Here is a 26,622-nt window from a genome sequence, read left to right as displayed (position 1 = left end):
TATCGCTGCCATCGCAATCTATATAAATGTGTATTTGACTTTCTGAAAGACTTTTTGATATTATTTAAATCGGGGGGTATATAATCCGTATACTTCCTGTCTCTTTGCTCCATATTCCAATTCGGTAGGTGGCGGTAATGTGCCTTATATTGGTCTAGCAACTGTCATTGAACGATCAGAAGAAAAAGAAGAGATTAATTCCACAGTTGAACCAGGGGTTGTCCTTTACCAAGATGCTGGTCGCACCGTTTTTAGAACGGGGATTGAAGCAGCTCTCGCGAGATTTAGTTAGGAACGGTCATGTTACGTGACTAAGTGGCGGTTGGTCTGAACTTTCGGGAAGGAGCTAGCAACGCTCGGTGGTTCTGGTTGCCGGCGATGTCACTCAATGCGCGGCGCGGAGAGACATCGGGGTTCCCGACTCAGCGCCACCATCAGTGGCAGTCGGGCGTAGGCAGGGTGCTGGCTGAAAGGAACCAGGCCGTGGTGCCGGTGGGAGCCTGGGTGGAGAGCGCCAGAGACTGCCCCGAGGAGCATAGCCCGGCGTTTGTGAGTACCTGAGCGCGAGGCATCAGTCACAGGCCCTGGGGAGCTGGTGCTTGGAAAGGAAGACGCCGAGGATGTGGGGCTCGTGTAGGCCTTCTCCCGAAACGGGAATGTTGGCTTGACGTGTTTCCATGGAAACGTCATGGAGTCATGCCACACAGTAACTGGACGTTCGGCCTGCCGTATCCATGCTAATCTCTTTGCCTATCTCCAGTAATCCCATTTGCACGTATTAGGTCTATATCCTGTTATACCTTGTATATTTCTAAATGTATCTTAAACGTAGTAATCATTTAAATCAACCATCTCCTCTGGCTGCAACCATTCTCTGCATATTAAAAATGCTTCAAATCCCCTCTAAAATTCATTACCGTTACCTTAAACGGATGACATCTTTAATCCTACTATAGGGGATAAAGGATGCTATCTACCTAACTAACTATGCCTCTTCTAACTTTCAAAGTTCAAGGTAAATCTTTAACATGAGTACGTACACATTACCATATCAGAATCAGGTTTATTATCATCGGCATGTGTCGTGAAATGTGTTAACTTAGCAGCAGCAGTTCAATGCAATACATAATATAGAAGAAATAAATAAATTACAGTATATATTGAATAGATTAAAAATCGTGCAAAAGCAGAAATACTGTGTATTAAAAAGCGTGAGGTAGTGTCCAACGGTTCAATGTCCATTTAGGGATCGGATGGCAGAAGGGAAGAAGCTGTTCCTGAATCGCTGAGTGTGTGCCTTCAGGCTTCTGTACCTGCTACCTGATGGTAACAGTGAGAAAAGGGCATGCCCTGGGTGCTGGGGGTCCTTAATAATGGATGATGTCTTTCTGAGACGCTGCTTCCTGAAGATGTCCTGGGTACTTTGTAGCCTAGTACCCAAGATGGAGCCAACTAAATTTACAACCTTCTGTAGCTTCTTTCCGTCGTGTGCAGTAGCCCCTCCATACCAGACAGTGATGCAGCCTGTCAGAATGCTGTCCACGGTACAACTATAGAAGTTTTTGAATGTTTTTGTTGACATACTAAATCTCTTTGTATTCCTAATGAAGTATAGTGTTGCCTTCTTTATAACTGCATCGATATGTTGGGACCAGGTTGGGTCCTCAGAGAGCTTGACACCCAGGAACTTGAAACAGCTCATTTTCTCCACTTCTGATCCCTCTATGAGGGTTGGTATGTGCTCCTTCATCTTACCCTTCCTGAACCTTGAGATTCACTTTCTTGTAGGCTTTTAAAGGGAAAAATAGATACAATAGAATTTTATGAAAAATTATACATAAATAGACAAAGACTGACAAACACCAATATGCAAAACAATAGAAACTGTGCAAATAAAAATAATATATTGAGAACGTGAGTTGTAAAGAGTCTTCGAAAGTGAGTCAGCCGCCTGAAATGTCAACTGTCCTTTTTTCCATAGGTACTGCCTGGCCTACTGAATTCCTCCAGCATTTTGTGTGTGTTGCTTGGATTTACATCATCTGCAGATTCTCTCTTGGCAGATGAATGCTGCTTTCTTATGGCAGCATACAATGTAATTGTATTCAATGATGCCTATGCCTATCATGAACTGGGCTTTCTCTAACTTGTATATCAAATAGAAATGCGGCGCTTGGGTTATTTCGTCTTGCATCAAGCGATATCCCATATTTCATATAAAGGATGAAATTGGACTAACGGAGTTAGTTTCACATAGGGTGGTGCATGAATGGAAGGTCATAGTATCAGCTCAAGGATTATTGTGTTTACAGAGTGGACTAGAGGAACTTTTTTCTTTATAAGCTTCCCATGTCAAGTGCTAAAGAGGAATATTATTTAAGATAATGGAGATAGTTTAGCATTTATTTCCGTATTCTTTGCAGTGAATCATACTCTTTAACACTTGCTGATTTGGATGAGTAACCTAATGAAATTTGAGAACTTTTTCATGGAGCTTTAGAAACTTGTCATAATATTACCTTTTGCTTACTACTTAAAGTCTTTGATGGAAGTATCAGAGGTCACTTGTGCCTTTAATCACTTATGGCTTTTTAAATTTGAGATGTTGCTGCCAGTTATTGAGAAGTTCTTATTTTTCACTTGAAATAATACCTTTGTTTTTCCAGCTATGAATCTTTCAGCATCTTGATTAAAGTGACATCTTTGTTTTTAGATTTCTGCTCTTGAAGTAGATAAGCAACTAAAGGAAATCCATAAAGCAAAGATGGAAAATTTGAAACGTTTTCAAGATGAGGTGAAGCAACGTGTGACCGCATATGCCCAAATACATAAGAAGCATCAACGGCAGCGAACTTGTGAAGCAGTAAGATACAAGCAATTTATTAAATAGATGAACATTCTGCCACTTCGTCCTCAATACAGTTAAAATTAAGATGTGCCTTTTTTGTTCAATTTTTCAGTAATTGGGAAGTTGAAAACTAATATCACTTTAAATTTAGAAATTATGCTAAATTAAAGAAGTGTACAGATGGAGTCATAATTTGAATGTAGCTATCTTTCATGTCTATTCCTAGGGAACATTAATTCCTTTTAATGGAAAGCTAGCTTACAATAATTGAACTTTTATGGGGATGTGCCTATACAGCACTAACAATTTTGCTATATATAGACAAGTATGCTTTTAATTTATTGGAAAGCAAAAATTCAATGCTGAAAATCAGGATTAAAAGGAGAAAATATCAGAAATACACAGCAGGTCAGTTAACATCTCTATCGAGAGCAAACTAACATTCTGAGTTAGACTGTCCTGATCAATGGTCATTGATCTGAAGTGTTAGGTGTTTTTCCAGGATGTTGCCCCATCTGCTAAGTATTTCCAGCACTTCCTATTTTTATTAATTTATTTAATTATTAAAGCACTATCTTTATTTTCACCTTGTACTTTTTAGCATTTGAATACATGAATGCATGGCTTTTAGTTTGAAATGAATGAAATGCAGTGTAAGGTCTGAACCACGATTATGCCCGTTGCCTTTTATAGATGTCATGGTTTTGTACATTTGTCAGCTGGAGACAATATTGATTCTACATTAACCTTGCTTATTGATGTTGCAATTGTATCTTGGATTCCTTTATGGGACTGACTCTAATATCAACATTGAAGTTTATAATTTAAGAATATGAGCATAGTAATAATATGACATTATTGAGTTTTTCCATAAAAATGAAGTTATTTCAAAGTAATTAGTGATATCCACCTTGATGTCCAGTACAGTGGACTCTGCTAGTCTATGTGCGTAAATTGCTTTGTACAGTCTTTAAAGTTATGTTTACACCATGCTCCAATTCTGTCTTACAACTACAGTGTTATTAGCATGTTCTATTTTGAAAAATTATTGGAACTTGGCATGATTTAAAAAGAAATGGGTGTTTTACATCAGATCATAGAAAATACATGCTGGGCATTCAATCCAAAGTGTCAGCCTTTCCAGTAATCTTGTAGTTATTTATATGGGAAAGGTGTAGAGAGGTGTGTGTAATGGTATTAATGTAGGTGGATATCATAGTCAGCATGGACAAAGTGGGCTGGCAGGGTCCATTTCTATGCTGTATGATTTATATGATACTATGAATCTAACCTGCATGCCATCAACAGTCAGCCAAGTGGCCTTTGGTAACTCCGTCTATCCCTCTCCCCTTCTTTGATTAACTGTAAAACATTTTCCACGGTTGTAATGCCATGCCTTCAGCCAAAGTTTATTTGAAAATATGGCCAAACCTCATGCTGTTGGTACCCTGGTGTCTTTTAACATCCTGGGAAACAGCTTAGCCTAGTGATTTACATTCTATTTTTAAAAAAGATGCTAGATTCTATAGTCTGCCCTCTCAATCACTTCCAATACTTCACATTTTCTCCTCAATTTCAATGCCCTTTACCCCTGTCCTGTGGGAACAGGCATAAATATTCATTTAGGACTGTGAGTCTTTGAATCTAGAAATAGCCAATTACTTTGGTCTTTAATAGAGATTACTGTTTACTTAATTTCCCTCTTTAATTATAAAAAAAATGTTGCTTCTGATTATACAGTACCTGCTAATGTTTTCTTTTTCTTGCACTCTTCTTGCTTTCGTAACTTATTTGTAATATCAACCCATCTTCTGTCCTCCAAGGTTTTTATGGTGATATAAATCGTTAGATAGCATAATTTATCATAATATTTTAATTTCCTCATTAAGTATTCAAATTAATTAGTGCAAAACATGTTAACATGTATACAGTTGCAAGAAAAAAAATTGTGAACCCTTTGTAATTACCTTTTTTCTGCATTAATTACTCAAAATGCAGTCTGATCTTTATCTAAGTCACCATAAGAGACACACAATCTGCCTAAGCTAATAGCACACAAACAATTGTACTCCTCATCAATACTGAGTACACCATTTAAACAATCACAGCCTAGTTTCAAAAAAGTATGTGAACCTCTGGAGTAATACATTCTACAAAAGCTATTTGGAGTATGGTGTTCAAATCAATGAGATGAGATTAGAGGTGTGGCTCATAGAGGTGCCCTGCCTTATTTAAAAAAAAGACACACAGTCAGGTTACTGACAGAGCCTACTCTTCTCAAGAAAGATTTGTTTATGTGCATCATGCCTTGATCAAAACAACTTTCAGAGGACCTTAGAAGAAGAATTGTAGAGCGGGATGAAGCTGGAAGAGTCTACAAAAGCCTTTCTAATGACCTGCGTGTTCATCAGTCCACAGTAAGAGAAATTGTCTATAAATGAAAGAAATTCAGTACTGTTGCATCCTGCAAAGATCACACAGAGTTCAATGTGCAATGCTGAAGGAAGTGAAAGAGAACCCAAAGGTAACAGCAAAAGACCTGCAGAGATCTCTTGAACTTGCTAAAGTCTCTGTTCATGTGTCCACCATAAGAAAAACACTGAACAAGAATAGTGTTCATGGAAGGACACCACAGAGGAAACCACTGCTCTCCAAAAAACAACATTGCTAGAAGTCTAACGTTTGCAAAAGACCACCTGGATGTTCCACAATGCTTCTGGGACAGATGAGACAAAAGCTGAACTTTTTGGCAAAAGTGCACACTGCTGTGTTTGGAGAGAAAAAAGGCATTGCACACCAATACCAAAACCTCATCCCAACTGTGAAGCTTTGGGGCTGCTTTGATGCCTCAGGGCCTGAACAGTTTGTAGTCGTTGAGGGACCAATGAGTTCAAAATTGTATCAAGATATTTTACAGCAGAATGTCAGGGTAGCAGTCAGTCACCGGAAGCCTAATAGAATTTGGATGATGCAACAAGATAATGATCTGAAAGACCAAAAGTAAATCAACAACAGAATGGTTTTAAAAAGAAGAAAATTCATGTTTTAGAATGGTCAAATCAGAGTCCAGACCTTGACCCAAGTGAGATGTTGTGGCATGACCTGAAGAGGGCTGTTCATGCAAGCTGTCTCAGAAATATTGAAGAACTGAAACAGTTTTGTGTGGAGGAATAGTCTAAAATTCCTCCTCGCCATTTTGCTAGTCTGATCAGCAGCTACAGGAAACGTTTGGTGGAGGTTATTGCTGCTAAAGGAAGTTCTACCAGTTATCAAATACAAGGGTTCACATACCTTTTCCAGCCTAGACTGTGAATTAAACAATGTGTTCAATTAAGACATGAAAAGTACAATTGTTAGTGTACTAATCGTTTAGGCAGATTGCTTGTCTATTATTGTGACTTAGGTGAAGATCAGACCACATTTTATAAGTAATGCAGAAAACCAGGTAATTGCAAAGGGTTCACAAACTTTTACTTGCAACTATAGAAATAATATAATAGAGTTTAAATATTAAATATATGCAGGGCTTAAATGTGTGTGTAGGGTTTAAATTTGCTAACCATGATCCTACAATACACATTGATGAAATGCTGGACCATAAAATATTCTTCAACTTCACAGTTTGCTTAAAAGTCAAAGGAAATGACACAAAATCACAGGTTATTTTGTATCCAAATTGATGAAGTACCTTTTATACAGAGAGCTTAATTGCTTTTCTGTTTTTATTTAGGTTGAAAAGGATGATCGTGTGATAATACAATCCTCTGCTTCAGCTGATCAGCTTGTTCCAAACAAAAACACTTGCCTGCTTCGTGGCAATGATGTTGGGTTTGCTATTTTTAGTCCAAGCTCGAGGTGGGTATCTGCTCAGGGGATAAGTAATGAAAAGGAAGATGAAGATGTATTCAATGATCAAGCCAGGCAGGTGAGAAGCTCTCAGAACTGCTTAAATGGCAGCTGTTATTTCCTTAAAGTTGTTTCATTTTCAGGTTACTGTAGTGCTATGAGGCTGTAACTTCTAAGGATAAGTTGGAAAACCCACATCCTGAACTGTTGTCTGTGGAGTTTTCTTGTTCTCCCTATAACCACTTAAGTTTTCTCTGGGTGTTCCGATTTCCTCCTGCACTCTAAATACATACTGGTCAATGGGCAGAATTGAGTTGTTGGTGCAAGCAGGAGAGGATACGTTGGAGGGAAAGAAGTAGACGTGATTGAAGGGATTGCTGTGAGAGTTCAAAGTAAGCTTTATTATCAAAGTATTCCTATGTCACCATATACAACCCAGATATTCGTTTTCTTGTGGGCAAACTCAGTAAACCCAAGAACCATAATAGAATCAATGAAAGACTGCACACAACAGGACAAACAACCAACCAATTTGCAAAAGACAACAAGCTGTGCAAATACAAAAGAAAACGAAGAAGTAATTATGAATAAATAAGCAATAAATATCGAGAACATGAGTCCTTGAAAGTGAGTCCCTAGGTTGTGGGAATAGTAGAGTGATGGTACGAGTGAAGTTATTTACACTGGTTCAAGACCCTGATGGTTGACGGGTAATAACTGTTCCTAAACCCGGTGGTGTGAATCCTAAAATGAGAATATCTGCAGATGCTAGAAATCCACGCAACGCACACAAAATGCTGGAGGAACTCAGCAGGTCAGGCAGCTTCTATGGAAAAGAAATATTAGTTGACATTTTGGGCCAGGAAAGTTGCTGTCAAGAAGGGGGTACAGAAGCCTCAGGACTCACCAGCAGGCCAGGCAGCCTCTATGGAAAAGAATAAATAGTTGATGTTTTGAGCCAAGAAACTTCAGGAGGGTCCTGATGAGGGGTCTTGGCCCAAAATGTCGACTGTTTACTCTTTTCCATAGATGCTGCCTGGCCTGCTGGTGAGTCCTGAGGCTTCTGTACCCCCGTCCTGACGGCAGCAGTGAGAAGAGAGCATAACCTGGGTGGTGGGGGTCCTTGATGGATGCTGCTTTCCTGGGACAGCGCTCCATGTAGATGTGCTCAGTGGTGGAAAGGACTTTACCTGTGATAGACTGGGCCGTATACACTACTTTTTGTGGGATTTTCCATTAAGGTGCATTGATGTTTCCATACCAGGCCGTGATGCAGCCAGTTAATAAACTGTCTAAAGAAAATTGCCAAAGTTTCAGTTATGCTGAATCTTCACAAAGGAAGTAGATGCGCTGCTGCGCTTTCTTCATAATTACACCAACATGCTGGGCCCAGGATAAATCCTCTAAAATGATAATACTGAGGAATTTAAAGTTGCTGACCCTTTCCAGCTCTGATCCCTGGATGAGGACTGGCTCATGGTCCTTTGGTTTCTTCCTCCTGAAGTCAATAATCAGCTCCTTGGTCTTGCTGGCATTGAGTGAGAGGTGGTTGTTGTAGAGCAGGGAGCTAAGCACACAACCTTGTGATGCACCTGTGTTGATAGAGATTGTGGAGGAGATGTTGCTGCCAATCTGAACCTTCTGGGGTCTGCAAGTGAGAAAATCAAGGATCCAGTTGCACAGAGGTATTGAGGCCAATGTCTTGAAGCTTATTGATTTGTTTTGAGTGGATGATAGTATTGAATGCCAAGCTGTAATCGATAAAGAGCATCCTGATGTATGCATTTTTGCAGTTCAGATGTCCCAGGGTTGAGTGAAAAGCCAATGAAATGGCACCTTTTGTGGACTTGTTATGCTGGTGGGCAAACTGGAGCAAATCCAAGCAGTTTCTCAGGCATGGGTTGATATGTTTCATCAACAACCTCTCAAAACACTTCATCACTGTGGATGTAAGTGCCGCTGTACGATAGTGAATGACACAGGTTACCACATTATTCTTGGGCACCGCTACTTCAGACTGTTGAAGAGAAGGGTTAAAGATCTCAATGAACACTTCAGCCAGTTGTTCAGCACAGGTCTTTAGCACTCATAGACATACAGTAGATTGAATTTCCTCTTATATTGTTAACATATCGTTGAAAATATGAAATTCCATTGTGTCAACGTGCCAAATTGGAATAGAAATTTGAAATTTGGATTATGACAACATAAAATTAGTAAAATGAAAATGTAAACTTCCATTACCCATTCAGGAAATTCCAGGAGCATGCAAATATGTTTAACATTAATTGCTTTTCTAAAACAAAACTTATAGAGTACTGTACTTTCTCCCATCCTATTTGTGAATCTTTTAATAGGCATAATAGATATTTCACAGAAACAGACTGTCTTAAGCAAAGTTCCCTTTTATATTTATGCTCCTGTAGGAATCTGGGCATTGCTGGTGAGATCAGAAATTATTGTTACTCATAATTATCCTGAAAAGGTTGTGTTGAGTTGCCAGCTTAACTAAACTGTACTCCTGGTGAAGATCTTTTATTGTACCACTGAAGGGTTTGGAGTTCTATAACTTGGACACAGTGGAGTTGAGGAAAAAATAATACATTTCCAAATCAGGATGGTGTACAACTTAGAAAGAAGTATTCATGTTACAATGTTTTCATGTATTTGCTGTTTTTGTCCTTTTTGCTGATAGAGGTGCAGTAAGAGTAGCTTAGGTAGAGAAATGAATGTTTAAGCTAGTTGGAGTGCAAGTAAAGCAACTTCCTTTTAGGTGGTGTTGAGCTCCTTGAGAGTTATCGAAGCAGTCGTCATCCGGGCAAGTGGAGAGTGTTCCATCACAGTCCTGATTTGTGAATTGTCGGTGTTGAAAAGTTGTTGAGCTTCGGTTCAACAGTGACTCTCAGACGGTTAATGTTGGGGACCATATCAATGATAATACCAAAATCTGCAATCTTTGTCCATTCTAGCTTCCAGGCTTGCTCCATGCAATTGACTTGTAACTGCTATTTGAAATAGCTTAGGAAACCATTCACTTGTACCATGAATGCTATGTTCAAATAGAGAAAATAAAATGATTTGGACCACTAGCCCTTGATCTTGGTATTAAATTCAAACAGAGCCAAGTCACTTGTAGCCATGTCAACCTTGTAAATTTGTCCACATGACATCAAGGGACTGGTGCCTCTGAAAGCTGTTTTATAGACAAATCGAGCAACAGCTCGATGTTGTTGTACTCAGAATACGACCACATTTGACATTTTCAGCACAATCTGTGCTCATGTGCTGTCCCACCAGCAGGACAGACCTAGCAGAGCTGGCACCACATTGGTACAGGTGGGAAGGAGTAGCGCTTGAAATTCTCAAAGTTGATTTCAAACTTAATGAACTCTCAATGTATTTATGTGACCTCTTGATTATCACCAACCTCTCAACTGATGAATCAGTACTCCTCGGTTGAACAATAGTTGCGAGGAAATAAGCTCTGAAAGTAGCAAGGCACAGAAGGCACTCTTGGTGGAGGACCATTGCCCATCACCAAAAGTTTCTTGGCAGAACTATCACCTACAGAACTGGCTGAATCCTGAAGCGCTGTTCCCAGACTAAATCTGCAACAAGAGGACAGTGAGCCATGGAAACATAGAGATTGCAGATGCTGGAATCTGGAGCAACAAACAAGATGCTGGAGGAATTCAGTAGGTGGGTCAGGTAGGATCTGTGAAGGGAAGTGGAAGGCAGATGCAACACAAGCCTTAATGTATGCTAAGGAATCTCAAGTTTTGGATCCAATTAAACCTCTGCAGTCATGGGTAGCGTAGCAGTTAGCACGACTCTATTACAGTTCAGAGCATTCTGGAGTTCAGAGTTCAATTCTCCCTGTGGAATGTGTGAGTTTTCCTCGGGTGCACTGGTTTCCTCCCACCATCCTAACGTGTACCGGGTAAGTTAATTGGTCATTGTAAATTGTCCCATGATTAGGTTAGAGTTAATTGGGGTTGCTGGGGCAGTGTAGCTTGAAGGGCCAGAAGAGCCTACTCTGTGTTGTGTCACTAAATTTAAAAAAAAAAGTGTTGTAGATGATGTTGGCCAATTATTTGATTTAGAAATAGATATAATCTATTATCTTGGTCAGATTTCCTCCATTTGAGTTTAATTTTGGTCTTTATTTCTAGAAAATAGCTCTAAGTCCTTTCTAATAATAAGCTTTACTGAATAACTCAAGAAATGGTGTGAATTGTTATCTACCTGTAGTAAAACTTATCTTTATGGAATAAGAACTCTATCAAGAGCAGATTCAAATCTGCCTATTGTGGAAACAACAAAGTTAAAGTTAATTTTCTGTGAGTGTGAGAAACTTAGATTTCTAATCTGCATCATAATTTTCTCTAATAAGTTCTTTTTTTATACACTGTGTAGCAGTTGAATATGGCCTAGCGACTAGGTTTATATTGTGTATCTGCACAATATTTAATATTACGTGCTGTGTTATGTTAATTTGAGGATTTAAACATGAAGTTGATCTGAAATTTAATAGGGCTCAGAAACAACTTAATTCATACTGCTATCAAGTGAATCATCCTACTAGGTTTCTAAATCTTCAGTAGTTTCAGTAGCAACAATTAAAGTTAAAGAAAACCAAATGGCCAGATATTATTAGTTTGTTACATTTTATTCTGTATTGTTATTTTACCTTGTTCTAGCTCAATGTACTGTGTAATGATTTGATCTGTATAGACAGAACACAAAGCAAGCTTTGTACTATATTTCGGTACATGTGATGATAATGAACCATTACCAATTCCAGTACCAATTGTTAACTTGTCCTATAACTGAGTAGGTATTTGTGGAAAAGATGTTTTTTTTGTGTGTGTGTGTGTGTTGGATTTCTACAGCAAATGTCCATAACAAACTAATTTATAATTACTGAAATATAATTCTCTTAGAATGATCAGTGATTTCGTTACTCCATCCTTCTTTGTAGTTTATCCTTTTTATTTATGGTGACTGTTTCCAGCTATCATCACATGCAAATGATTACCTCCTATTCAGCTGTTCGCCATTTCATCCCGATGTACAATATGGGACCAATCTTTTATCTCTTGATTTCCAGCAGCCATGTGTATCTCAATGGATCCCCAATGATGAATCAACTTGATTGGAAAAATGCTCTTTTGGGGATCCTTTGACATAAGCCTACATTATCCGAAGTTGTATTGTACTTGTCCCATTGGATTTGAACTTTTCAATTTGTAACATAACATTTTCAATTTGTTTAAATTTAAAGCTAATTTTATATGAATTGGGTGCATTTATAAAAAAGATTGAATTTTGTCAAGAAAAGGCAGAAGTGTTGAAGATGACATTTTGTTTTTGTTCACTTACAAAAATCATTCTTTTGAAAGTAATGCTCGAAATATTTGTTTGTTTCAGCTGAGCAAAGTCACAAAAGAGGCTCGGCATCGACTTGCATCGTGTCAAGTAGTACCTGAAATGGACTTGGACTCAAGTCTTCCTGGAGGAATCTGGAAGGTGTCTCCAGCAAGAGATGTGAGTTTTCTTTTCAGTGATAATGTTACTTTCTATTGGTCTTAAATCTGAAACAAATCTAAAATCCACCATGTGAGAAATGGCGGAAGGTTTTTGAACTGGTTTGATAGTTATGATTTCTTCTCCCCAGCACTATGGATGCTGGAAATTTGAGATAAAATTGTGTATTGACTACAGTTCTGCCTAAATGCTATTATTCCAAGTAATCTCATCATCAAACTCTGAATCCTGAGAGTCAATGCTTCCCCCTGCAACTGGATCTTTGACTTCTTGACCAATAGACCACAATTAGGAAGGGTAGGTATCAACACCTCTGCCACGATTACTTTAAACATTGGTGCTCCACAAAGTTGTGTCCACAGCTCACTACTCTACTCCCTGTACAGTCATGACTGTGTGGCCAGATTTTGCTCTGACTCCATCTACCAGTTTGCAGATGATACCAGTAGTGAAGCCACATCTCAAATAAATGAGTTGGTGTACAGGGAGTAGGTAGAGAGCTCAGTAATATAATGATATGACATATTTCCCTCAATGTCAGCAAAACAAAAGACCTGGTCATTGACTTCAGGAAGAGGGATAGTGCACATGCTCCTGTTGACATCAGTGGTTTTAAGGTTGAGTAGGTTGACAGCTTCAAGTTCCTCGATGTGAACATCATCATTGGCCTGTCCTGGCTCAACCATATTGATGTCACGGTCAAGAAAGCTCACCAGTGCCTCTACTTTCCCAGGAGGCTAAAGAAACTTGGCATGTCCCCATTGACCCTTAACAATTTTTATTGATGCGCTATAGAAAGCTTTCTATCTGGAAGCATAACTGTTCAGTATGGCAACTACCCTGCATGTGATCATCAGAAACTGGAGAGCTGTGGCCACAGTTCAGCATGTTACTCTGCCTATACTTCTCACTGCCTCAGTAAAGCAGCCAGCATAATCAAAGACCCCGCCCACCCCAGACGTACTCTCTCTTCCCCTCTTCCATCAGGCAGAAGTTACAAAAGCCTGAAAGCATGTACCACCAGGCTCAAGGACAGCTTCTATCTCACTGTTATCAGACTCTTCAGTGGACCTCTTGTATGGTATGCTGAACTCTTGAGCTCTCAATCTTTCTTGTTACGACTTTGTACTTTATCGTTTACCTACATGCATTTTCTCAAGAGCCTTTACACTTTATTCTGCATTGTTACTGTTTTATGCTGTTCTACCTCAATGGACTTTATAATGGTTTGATCAAAATGAACAGGAATGCAAGACAAGCGTTTCACTTCACCTTGGTACAAGTGACAATAATAAACGAATACCAAAAATGGAAAATGCTGAAAATGGGTCCAGCAGTATGCTTCAGGTCAAAGATCCTTGAGAACTGGAAAAAGGGGAAAATGTTTTAGTTTCAAGAGTAAGATGAAGCTAGGGTTACCTTGGGAATGTGGTGTAGAGGTTAGAGGGTTAATAGAAGCATCTGTTTCTTCCTTTCCCCTTCTGGATCTCTGTCTTCATCTTGAAAGAGAAGTTTGAGACTACATCCATTACAAGCCTACAGACTCTTACAGATATTTTGACAATATTTCCTCCTAACCTGCCTCCTATGAAAGCTATATTCCATTGTCCCTGTTCCTCCATGTCACCCAATGACAAGATTTCTTTGAGTTCCCTCTGGGATGTTTTACTTCCACTCTGAACTACACCAACTTCTCTGCCTAGTTAACAGGGTCTTTAAGCACATCTTCTATTTTCAATACTTCTGCTCTCAACCTCTCTTTTTGGACAGACCAAGGCTTGTCTTCATCTTTCTGTGAACCAGCCTTCCCCAAACTGTCTTTTCAAATGAACCAGCAATTCACATGCACTTCCAATCTGGGTGCTGCATTTCATTGGGAAGTGTAAAAGTTCAATATACAGTTAATGGCAGGACCCCTAACAGTGTTGATGTATAGAACAATCTTGATTCAAGTCCATTGCTCCCTGGAAGTCCACAGCTTGATAGGGTGGTAAGGAAGATGTGGCATGCCTGCCTTTATTAGTTGAGGAAACGAGTTCAGGAATCGGGAGGTTATTTTGGAGCTTTGTGTAACTCTGGTTAGGCCCCATCTGGTGTATTGCATTCATTTCTGGTTGTTTCCTTCATAGGCAGGATGGGGAAATTTTGGAAGGGGTGCAAAAGAAGCTAACCAGGGCGTTGCCTGGATTGAAGGGCAAGTGCTATAAGAAAAGATAGGGCAAATTTGTGATGTTTTCTCTGGAGTGGCAGAGGCTGAGGGGAGCCCTAATTCAGGTTTATAAGATTGAGAAGCATAGATACGGTGACCAGCTATTATCTTTTTCCCCCTGGGGTCAAAATGTCTAATACTAGAGGCATGCATTTAAGGTGAGAGGGGATGAGTGCAAAGGGATGTGTGGGGCAAGTTTTTATTACATAGGTGGGTGCCTGGAATGTGCTGCCAGGGATGGTAGTGGAGGCAATACAATAGAGGTGTTTAAAAGGCTCTACTTGGGCACATGAACAGATAACAATCCAGAGATTATTACCTTTTTGGTTTTGCATTTTACTTTAGCCCCTAACTGCTCAAATTACCTCAGCAGAACCTCTTTCCTTGTTCTTCTGATGTAATTGATACCCACTTGGACCATGACAACTGGATCTTTCCCTTCCCACTTTAAATTCCTCTGCAGATCAGATGAGATGTCCGAACCTGAGCACTAGCAGAGAACACAGCCTTCTGGACTTGCGATCCTCGTGACAGAGAATTGTCTCTATTCCCCTAATTATATTATCCTAATTAAAACCACATTTCTCTTCTCTTCTCTCCTCTTGAATGCCCCCCTGAACTTGAACCATGGTGCCACTTCCTATAGCCCCCACTGTCGTCTTCACAGGGGGCAACAATCTCAGACCTATTGGGCAAACATACAGTTAAATTATCAAGTTTTACTCTACTATTCTTGGAGGGGCATAGTGTGGATATACAGGCTGATACGTGGATTCCAAAGCTTAGGTTACTAGAGGAAATTCTGTTATATAGTTTAGTTCTCGATTTGATTTTTATAATATCTTGTTGGATATTTATTTAATGTGCAAAGCTCTTTCCATTTGTTAGAGAATCTAGAACTGGGACATAGTTGAAAACTCAAAGAATGTGTGAAGTTGTATATTTTGGTAGGAATAATTTTTAAAAAAGCAATAAGAGCTGAAAGTTTGCAATGCACTGAGGTGCAGTGTACTTGGTATCGTAGCAAACAATTTGCAAAAGGCTGGTCTGTAGATACAAGTAATTGGGAAAGCTGACGGTCTTATTGATTATTACTTGATTAATTGAATACAAAAGTCGGAAGGTTATACTTGGTGAAATCACATCTGGAATATTGGTTATAGTTTTGATCATTTTTCAGGAAGATTTTAAATGTAAGTCGTTCAGAGAAGGGTTACTAGATAAATAGCTGGAGTGGTTGATTTTTTTTTTAATAATTCAGTAATATTTGAATAATTTTATATGTGTGTGTGTGTATGTATGTGTGTGTGTATATATTTATTTATTTATTTATTTACACACGTTTAATTAAGCATTCTTGTTTAAATAATTCATTACGGGTTATATGTATAAGTGCATGAATTGCATATGTCATCACACTACCATGTGATATGTACACACCCCACTTAAAGTAAACGCGAAGTTAGACTTGCATTTTGGATGCTTGTGTCTTCTTTTGAATTCGTTTAATGTTTTGACGTTACTAAACATAACATCAGCGATAAGGTATTTATTAAAATGAATCTAGCGAGGAACATAGAAAGGCAGTAAAGGCAAGAATTCACGGGTTCATAAAGAGTGAGCACTGAGTGATAGTAATCATAAATAAAAGCAGAAATAGCTGGCTACATCGGAAGATAGATCTGATTACACAAAAAATAACTATTTTATATACTGAGCAAATTGAGCAGTATGTTGAAGCAAATAAAATGGCCAATGAAAAGCAAATACCAATTTTGCTAAGTGTACTGGGTTTAAAGTTCAAAGTTTGATTGCTCCATCCAAACCAGAAGTGAGATTTTCTGATATTGTCAAAAGTAATGCAGGAACATTTAGAACGAAAGCCATTATTGGATTGCAGAATGCTTTAGGTTTCATAAGTGCAATTAAAAAGGTGAGTCCATTTCAACGTACGTGGCTGAATTGAAGAGATTATCGGAGCATTGTCAGTTCAGTAATGGTCTTAATGGTACACTGAGAGATCGTTTAGTTTGTGGAATCTTACAAGAAAACATTTAAAAGCACTCCTAACAAAAGCTCAACATACATTTAAAAGAGCAGCTGAAATCTCTGTTTCAATGGAAACTGCAAACAAAGATGCGATTGAGTTGCAGTCAGGGATGAAAGGGAGCGTGAATAAAGTTGCATCATCTAAACAGAAACCAGCCTGGTCAAACAAATTGTGAGTATAAAGAACCAGAATCTGCTCTGCATGCATTAAGGTTATTGCATAAGCTTCAAGTGGGAGACAAAAAGCTGCTTGTAAAAGTAGATGCAAAGACTAAATCCCAGCTGGATGAATGGACGGCCAAAAAGAAAGGAGTCAATGGAGATATGAAAACAGATGATGTCTCAGATGAGATTGTGGATGAGGAAACTAAGAAGTAGGATCAGATTGTAAAGGGAGCAATGGAAAGATTAATAAGAGGATACTCCAGTGAACTAAATAAATAAATAATAGCTGGAAGAGTGAGAGACTTGATTAAAATTAAATCCTGAGAAGCTTGTTTTGATAGATTGGAGAATCTAAAACTAGGGGTTACTGTTTAGAAATACAGGTCGCCCATGTAAAACAGAGATGAGATGTAATGTTTTATTTCCGGAGGTCTTGTGTTTCTGGAGCTGTTCCACAAAAGGCATTAGAAATGTAGTCTTTGAAAATTTATAATGCTGGGTGTAGGTAGATTCTTGAGAAGCAAGGGTGAAAGTTTACCCTGGGTGGTTGAGATCGATCATAATCTTGTGAAATAGTCTTGAGGGAGGCTTCCTTTGAATTCATAGATTCCAAATGGTCTTTCAGGAGTGAAGTTTTGAAATACAATATTTTGGAGCCTCCTTCGGTAAAATGTGCCAAAATTTCATTTTTTTAATTAGAAGATACTTAGACGTTTCTATTGATTTTTAATAAAGATCACTTAACTGGGGATAAACAATTGATTTAAATTTGTCTCCTCTACTTTACATTATAGAATTAGAGTTTTTGCACTATTGCAGGTCCATAGTGATGATGATTTGGCTTCCTGTAAGTAAATGTTATTGATAGGAAATGTAATATTAGGACACTACAAGGAATCTTAAAAAATATATATTTATTAGTAATCAAAGGATTAATTTTTAAATGAGATTATTTTACTGTTCAAGGGGCTAAAAATCAAATTTAATATTTATTAGCTTTTGGTGCTAAGCAATTTGTTACTTATAATTACAGCAATAATCCAATAGCTGCCAGATTATAAAAATATTGGTTTAACTTTTGATAAGAGTGTAGCTTAAAATCTGAGCTCAGATATTGGAATACTGAGACCAGAGAAGGGAAAGTGCAGAGTATGAAATGAAGATGAATGCTATTGAGTTTTAAAATTTTCTTTAACCACCATCCCTGAATTTATCAGCTCATTCTCTTCCCTTGTAGCACGTCCAAGTGATTGTTATATGCAAGTCCAAAAAGTGAAAATTTATTTAACCATTCAGCTGTGTTTATATGTTTGTAGAGGTAGAACAACTTGATCTTGAATGTCTAAATATTCACCTGTTCACCTTATCCCATCAGGAATCACTGAATTTAAAAGGACAAATGACATTTTATCTTGTGGCTACATAGTGAGATGGTTAACATGCTTTCAATTGTCAGTCAAAATGATACAATACTCTTTTTCCCTACTTCATTTTGGCAATGTTTTCTTCATTCCGTACTCTGTATCTTCCATGCTCTGTGTGAACCTTACTCTGATTTCAAAAGTACCGAGATCTTTTAGATAAATGTGCAATTGAATGTTTTTTATGATTAGAATATACAGTGCCTTGTAAAAGTATTTAGCCCCAACCCTGTGTTCACTTAAATGAGATTTACAACCAGGGACTTTGATCAATTTAACTGAGAATTTTTGTTTGTGAATCACATGCTCCTTTTTTCAGTGGAGCCCAAAAAATAAACGGTGAAAATTGTAAAGCATGAAAAACTAAAATTTCAAAAACTGAAATGTCAGCAGTTTAAAAGTATTCATCCCCCCTTTGTTCAGTATTTAGTTGAACCCCCTGTCACAGCGATTACAGCCAGTAGTCTTTTTGGATAAGTTTGTTAGCTTTGCACAATGTGATGGAGCAAGATTTGCCCATTCTGCCTTGGAAAATTGCTCAAGCTGTGCCAGGTTAGTTGAGGAGCAGCAGTGGACAGCAGTCTTGAGATCTTGCCAGAGATGTTCATTTGGGTTAAGGTCAGGACTCTGACTGAGCCACTCAAGGACATCAATTTTCTTCATTTGAATCCGCTCCATGGTTGCACTGGCAGTGTTCTTATGGTCATTGTTCTGCTGAAAGATGAACTTCCTTCTCAGTTTAAGCTTTCTGGCAGAGGCTAGTAGGATTTTATCTAGGATCTCTCTATGTTTAGAAGTGTTCATCTTCCCATCAATCCTGACCAGATTTCCAGTCCCTGCTGCTAAAAATCATCCCCATAGCATGATGCTACCTCCACCATCCTTTACAGTGGGGGTGGTGTTAGCTGTCTGATGCGCAGTATTATTAGATTTACACCACATGTGGTGTAGAGGCACTTGGTGTTGTGACCAAGAAGTTCCACTTTGGTCTCATCTGACCACAAGACCTTCTTTCACATTTTTACAGTATTTTCTAAGTGATGCTTTGCAAAGTCCTTATGTGCAAGGATAGTTTTTTAAATTTTTAGCCAGGTCTTCTTACTTAACACTCTTCCATAAATTGAGGCTGTAGAGATTGTGGAGCCATGAGCTTCATCTCCAATTGCAGCCACTGACTTCTGCAGCTCACTCAGAGGGACTTGGCATTTCTCACAAGTGCCATTCTTCTCTGGCAACTAAGTTTAGAGGGGTGGCCTGACCTAGGCAGTGTGATTGTGGCTTCATGTTTTCCACTTTTTCACGATGTGTATTCAGTGTCTTTGAGGCAGTACTTTATCCTTCCCCAGATTTGTGCTTCTCTATTATCATTTCCCTGACTTACCTTGAATACTCTTTTGTCTTCATGTTGGTTTGGTCTGTTGAAAATCTACCAGATGATTAGACCTTACAGAGAGGAGGGGTATTTATTCATATGAATTTATTGAAAACAGGTGATCCTCCAATTTTCTAAATCAACAAATAGAGTGAGTTGGTATGGTAATATAGCACCTGAGGAAAGTTAGCATAGTAATTGGAGTACTGTGGGCAGTTTTGGTCTCCTTATTTAAGAAAGGATGTGCTGACATTGGAGAGGGTACAGAGAAGATTCACTAGAATGATTCTGGGAATGAGAGGGCTAACATATGAGGAACGTTTGTCTGCTCTTGGACTGTATTCCTTGGAGTTTAGAAGAATGAGGGGAGACCTCATAGAAACATTTCGAATGTTAAAAGGCATGGACAGAGTGGATGTGGCAAAGTTGTTTCCCATGATGGGGGAGTCTAGTATGAGAGGGCATGACTTAAGGATTGAAGGGCGCCCTTTCAGAACAGAAATGTGAAGAAATTTTTTTAGTCAGAGGGTGGTGAATCTATGGAATTTGTTGCCACGGGCAGCAGTGGAGGCCAAGTCATTGGGTGTATTTAAGGCAGAGATTGATAGGTATCTGAGTAGCCAGGGCATCAAAGGTTATGGTGAGAAGGTGGGGGAGTGGGACTAAATAGGAGAATGGATCAGCTCATGATAAAATGGCGGAGCAGACTCGATGGGCCGAATGACCTACTTCTGCTCCTTTGTCTTAAGGTCTTAATTGCAAAGGGAATGAATAGTTCTTCAGCCTCACAATTTTGGTTTTTAATATTTATTAAATTATTGACAGGTTTTGGGATTTTTGGAATTTTTCTTTTGATTTAACATGATGCACAATGTTTTGTAGATTAGTTCAAAATATCCTACTTCAATATATTTTAAATTTAGAAAATATGAAAATAGTTGTGGGGGTTAAATACTTCTTCAAGGCACTGTATAGACATTGGAATGATCAAATTATAAGTGGAACATTTGTAGATGCAATTTAACTGGAGACATCTTTATCTACAAGGTAACCAGAAAGGAATGACAAAAGAGTTGTTGGACTTGTATCCTACACACACTCTCTCATTCTGGCTAATTCTCTTCACTATGACCAATTTTGATCATTTATGTAGTGTTTCCTAATTCATTAAAATGTTCACTGAACAAAAATCAACCTCCCAGCCCTTCATTTTGTAAATGTTTCTACAAAACATTTAAGAAAGAAATCAGGAGGGCTAAAAGAATGCATGAGGTTCCTTTAGCTGACAAGGTAAAAGGAGAATCCTAAGAGATTCTACAGATATGTTAAGAGCAAAAGGGCTGCAAAGAACAAAATTGGGTCCTCTGGAAGATCAGAATGTGATCCATGTGTGAAGCCAAAAGGCATGGGGGAAGATGTTAAGTGATTTTTTTTTTTGCATCTGTATTTACTCAAGAGATGGACACAAAGTCTATAGAAGTGAGGCAAAGCAGCATCGTCTTCATGGACCCTATACAGATTACAGACGAGCAGGTATTTCCTATCTTGAGGCAAAGTAGGATGGATAAATCCCCTGGCCCTGACCAGGTTTACCCTTGGACCTTGTGGGAGTCAAGTGCAGAAATTACAGGGGCCCTAGCAGCAATATTTAAATCATCCTTGGCGAGAGGTGAGGTACCAGCAGATTGCTAATGTTGTTCCACTGTTTAAGAAAGGCTCTAAAGATAAGTTGGGAAATTATAGTCCGGTGAGCCTGAAATTAGTAGTAGGAAAGTTATTGGAAGTTATTCCAAGGGACTGGATATGTGAGTATTTGGATAAACATGGACTGATTAGGGATAGTGAGCATGGCTTTGTGCATGGTAGGTTGTGTCTAACTAATCCTAGATTTTTTCGAGGGAGTTACCAGGAAAATTGATGGGGGCAGGGCTGTGGATGTTGTCTACGTAGACAAGGCATTTCATGGGGTCCCGCATGAGAGGTTAGTCAAGAAGGTTTGGTCACTCGGCATTCAAGATGAGTAAATTGGATTAGACGTGACTTTGTGGGAGAAGCCAGAGAGTGGTAGTAGATGGTTGCCTCTGACTGGAGGTCTGTGACTAGTGGTGTGCCACAGGGATTGGTGCTGGGTCCATTGTTGTTTGTCATCTATATCAATGATCTGGATGATAATGTGGTTAACTAGATCAGCAAATTTGCAAATGACACCAAGATTGAGTGTAGATAGCGAGGAAGATTATCAAAACTTGCAGCGGGATCTGGACCAGCTGGAAAAATAGGCTGAGAATTAGCAGATGGAATTTAATGCAGACAAGTGCAAGGTACGCACTTTGGTAGGACCAACCAAGGTAGGGCGCTGAGGAGTTCCGTAGAACAAAGGGATCTGGGAATGCAGGTCCATAATTCATTGAAAGTGTCAGCACAGCAAGATAGGGTCGTAAAGAAAGCTTTTGATACATTGGCCTTCATAAATGGAAGTATTTGAGTACAGGAGATAGGATGTTATGTTGGTTGTATGATAATAATACTTTATTGATCCTGAGTGGGAAATTCTTTCATTTCGTAGCAACAATTAAAAACACAACTTAGTGTACAGACTTAACTAATAATAAAGTACAGAATAATAGTATATGCAATAATGTACTAAATAATAAAGCAGATACTATTGTACTATAATGTGTGTTCTCCTGTTTCACGGAGGTGAAATGTTGTATATGCTTATTGCATTTGGTAGGAAAGATTTCCTGTAACGATCCTCGTAACAGCGGAGCTGAATGAACCTGTTCAAAAAGGTGCTCCACTGCTTGTTCAGTAGGTCATGGAGAGGATGTGCTAGATTGTCCATAATGGATAACAGTTTGTATAGTTCTGGGTTGTAGCCAAGGACAGATCCAGCCTTTTTAATAAGTTTATTTAGTCTTTTTGCATCACCAGCACTGATGCTGCTCCCCCAACATAAAGCAGCAAAGAAGACTGTTAAAAGATCTCTAATGTCTTGCTGCACACATTGTAGAATCTCGGTTTCCTTAGAAAATAGTCTGCTCATCCCCTTCTTGTAAACAGCCTTGGTGTTGGTTTAACAGTCAAGACTGTTGTCGAGGTGAGCACCCAAGTATTTGTTGTACTCTATCACTGCAACCTCTTCTCCCATAGGACTGTGGACTCGTGACAGTCCTCTTCCTCTCAAACTTAATCACCATCTCCCTGGTTTTGGCCACATTCAGTAGCAGGTGATTCCTTCCACACCATTCCACAAACTTGTCCACCAGTCCTCTGTACTCTGACTCCTGCCCATCTCTGATATACCCAACCACCACAGAGTCATCAGAGAACTTTTGCAAGTGACAAGACTGAAAGTTGTACTGAAAATCTGAGGTGTACAGGGTGAACAGAAATAAAAACAGGACAGTCCCTTGTGACACTCCAGTGCCACTCACCTCTACGTCGGACAGAGAACTACCCAGCCATACAAACTGGGGTCTATCTGTCAGTAATCCAGGAGATAGAAGATTTGTCTACGCCCATCCTTTGCAGCTTCTCACTCAGGAAAAAGTGGCTGGGTTGTTTTGAAGGCACTAAAGTAGTGGTCGCCAACCCGTCGATCGCGATCGACCGGTCGATCTTTGAGACTTTTCCAGTAGATCCTGAAAAAAATCAAAAATAAATACACAAATACTGTTGTAATGTGAGCATTATAAAAATAAGTAATACTAATTAGGATAATAGTAATATAGCAATACTTTCGCAACTGAAAGCTGTTTGTAAAGAGAGATTGTTTCCAGTTTGCGAGGTTTTCGTTCCGTTCTTTCTGCCCAGTGCACATGTATGTAGCTCCCCACCATGCACTGTGTTTTCAGCGTAGCTTGTGCTGTATCAAAGTGATCAATTAGATTAGATAGGAGTACAGACTGTCACAAACATCAATATACGGCACTCGCTCGTGATATGCTGATAGCATGGCGGAGGCTCCACGAAAGAAGGCGGAAATGTACAAATTCCATCCAGAATGGGAAGAGGAATTTCTATTTACCTTGGTGAAAGACAAGTGTGTATGTGTGTTGTGCCACCAAACATAAGCACTGACTAAAAGAGGGAATCTGGAGCGGCACCACAACACCGACCACCAGAAATTTAAAGACACCTACCCCCACAAAGAGCGCAATTTGTGCCAGGAAAGCTGAGGAGCTGAAATCTGGGTTGAAAGCCCAGCAATCGTTCTTCACAAATCATGCTGCTCAAAATAAGGCTGCTATTGAAGCATGATTTCGTGTAAGCCACCTTTTGGCTAAACTCAAGAAGCCTTTTACAGATGGCGATTTATTCAAGGAAGCAATGCCCATTACCGCATAGACTGTTCTTAATGACTTTAAAAACAAAAACGACATCACAACCGCAATACATAATATACCACTTGGCCCTGCAACAGTGACAAGGAGGGTAGAGTCACTGTCAGAGGACGTGGATCGACTTGTCACTCTGTGAATATTTTTCACTACAGTTTGATGAATCCCTGGATGTAATGCAAACAGCTCAGCTTGTTGTATTTGTCAGAATGGCTTTCCAGGATTTTACAACAAAGGAGGAATTAGAACCATAGAACCATAGAAACTACAGCACAGAAACAGGCCTTTTGGCCCTTCTTAGCTGTGCCGAACCATTTTCTGCCTAGTCCCACTGACCTGCACACGGACCATATCCCTCCATACACCTCCCATCCATGTATCTGTCCAATTTATTCTTAAATGTTAAAAAAGAACCCGCATTTACCACCTCGTCTGGCAGCTCATTCCATACTCCTACCACTCTCTGTGCGAAGAAGCCCCCCCTAATGATCCCTTTAAACTTTTCCCCCTTCACCCTTAACCCATGTCCTCTGGTTTTCTCCCCTTCTCCCCTTGCCTCGGTGGAAAAAGCCTGCTTGCATTCACTCTATCTATACCCATCATAATTTTATATACCTCTATCAAATCTCCCCTCATTCTTCTACGCTCCAGGGAATAAAGTCCTAACCTATTCAACCTTTCTCTGTAACTGAGTTTCTCAAGTCCCGGCAACATCCTTATAAACCTTCTCTGCACTCTTTCAACCTTATTTATATCCTTCCTTTAATTTGGTGACCAAAACTGAACACAATACTCCAGATTCGGCCTCACCAATGCCTTATACAACCTTATCATAACATACCAGCTCTTATACTCAATACTTTGATTAATAAAGGCCAATGTACCAAAAGCTCTCTTTATGACCCTATCTACCTGTGACGCCACTTTTAGGGAATTTTGTATCTGCACTCCCAGATCTCTCTGCTCCACTACACTCCTCAGTGCCTTACCATTAACCCTGTATGTTCTACCTTGGTTTGTCCTTCCAACGTGCAATACCTCACACTTGTCTGTATTAAACTCCATCTGCCATTTTTCAGCCCATTTTTCCAGCTGGTCTAAGTCCCTCTGCAGGCTCTGAAAACCTTCCTCACTGTCTACTACACCTCCAATCTTTGTATCATCAACAAATTTGCTGATCCAATTCACCACATTATCCTCCAGATCATTGATAAGATGACAAATAACAATGGACCCAGCACTGATCCCTGTGGCACACCACTAGTCACAGGCCTCCACTCGGAGAAGCAATTCTCTATTACCACTCTTTGGCTTCTTCCATTGAGCCAATGTCTAATCCAATTTACCACCTCTCCATGTATACCTAGCGACTGAATTTTCCTAACTAACCTCCCATGCAGGACCTTGTCAAAGGCCTTACTGAAGTCCATGTAGACAATGTCCACTGCCTTCTCTTCATCCACTTTCCTGGTAACCTCCTCAAAAAACTCCAATAGATTGGTCAAACATGACCTACCACGCACAAAGCCATGTTGACTCTCCCTAATAAGTCCCTGTCTATCCAAATGCTTGTAGATTCTGTCTCTTAGTACTCCCTCCAATAACTTACCTACTACCGACGTTAAACTTACTGGCCTATAATCTCCCGGATTACTTTTCGATCCTTTTTTAAACAACGGAACAACATGAGCCACTCTCCAATCCTCCGGCACCTCACCTGTAGACAGCGACATTTTAAATATTTCTGCCAGGGCCCCTGCAATTTCAACACTAGTCTCCTTCAAGGTCCGAGGGAACACTCTGTCAGGTCCCGGGGATTTATCCATTTTAATTTTCCTCAAGACAGCAAGCACCTCCTCTTTTTCAATCTGTACAGGTTCCATGATCTCACTACTTGATTCCCTCAATTTCATAGATTTCATGCCAGCTTCCTTAGTAAATACAGACGCAAAAAACCTGTTTAAGATCTCCCCTATTTCCTTTGGTTCCGCACATAGCCGACCACTCTGATCTTCAAGAGGACCAATTTTATCCCTTACAATCCTTTTGCTCTTAATATACCTGTAAAAGCTCTTTGGATTATCCTTCACTTTGACTGCCAAGGCAACCTCATGTCTTCTTTTAGTCCTCCTGATTTCTTTCTTAAGTATTTTCTTGCACTTCTTATACTCCTCAAGCACCTTATTTACTCCCTACTTCCTATACATGTCATACAACTCCCTCTTCTTCTTTATCAGAGTTGCAATATCCCTTGAGAACCAAGGTTCCTTATTCCTCACTCCTCACTCTTTTGCAATTAAAGGAGAGAACGAGAGTTGAGGATATTTACAATGAGTTTAAAGAATATGTCCGTGAAAGTGACATCCCCATTCGTAAACTGGTGGCAATTACAACTGATGGGGCCCCAGCAATGTGTGGTGTGCGTGTTAGTTTTATAGCACTAAAAGTCAGTGCCTACTTCGGGTCAACTTATCTATGTGAAATTGCACTTTCACAGATGAAAATTATTAAATCTATGTACAGGAGCTGTCTTACTGACAGACACCTCACAGACTGTCTCAGACTGGCTGTCTGTAGTCATGAGCCAAATTTCAGGGAACTAACAGAAAGTATTCAGCCCCAGTCTTCACACTGAGTGCAACAGTCAATTTTTATTCATTTATTTTTTGTGTTGAAATAAAATTAAATAATGAAACTTAGAATTAAAGGTGTGAAGTATTGTAATATTCTTAAAGAAAGATGTGCTGGTTACAGTGTTTTCTTGTTTGAATTAATTTGAAAGTTTGACAAAAGTATTTTGTGTAATTCAAATACAATTAGCC

The 26,622-nt window shown here is 39.3% G+C and overlaps 1 protein-coding gene across 2 annotated transcripts in view; it reads left to right on the top strand.

The window, feature by feature from the left end:
• Window positions 1-260: 260 nt before the first annotated feature.
• ccdc15 (coiled-coil domain containing 15) overlaps window positions 261-26,622 on the top strand; it is a 54,875-nt gene continuing 28,513 nt past the window's right edge. Inside the window, exons 1-4 of one of the 2 annotated variants that reach the window (XM_072238386.1) lie at window positions 261-549; window positions 2,714-2,863; window positions 6,579-6,773; window positions 12,125-12,241. In XM_072238386.1, coding sequence (XP_072094487.1) covers window positions 379-549; window positions 2,714-2,863; window positions 6,579-6,773; window positions 12,125-12,241 — 633 coding nt within the window. In that variant the 5' untranslated portion in view covers window positions 261-378. Of the gene's footprint in view, window positions 550-577; window positions 783-2,713; window positions 2,864-6,578; window positions 6,774-12,124; window positions 12,242-26,622 lie in introns of those variants that run through there. The other variant, XM_072238387.1, reaches the window with a different exon arrangement.

Source organism: Mobula birostris, chromosome 20, assembly GCF_030028105.1.
Source record: "Mobula birostris isolate sMobBir1 chromosome 20, sMobBir1.hap1, whole genome shotgun sequence".
NCBI classification, from domain to species: domain Eukaryota; kingdom Metazoa; phylum Chordata; class Chondrichthyes; order Myliobatiformes; family Myliobatidae; genus Mobula; species Mobula birostris.
The sequence above is the reverse complement of the archived record's forward strand: the minus strand, read 5'-3'. Positions and strand labels throughout refer to the sequence as shown.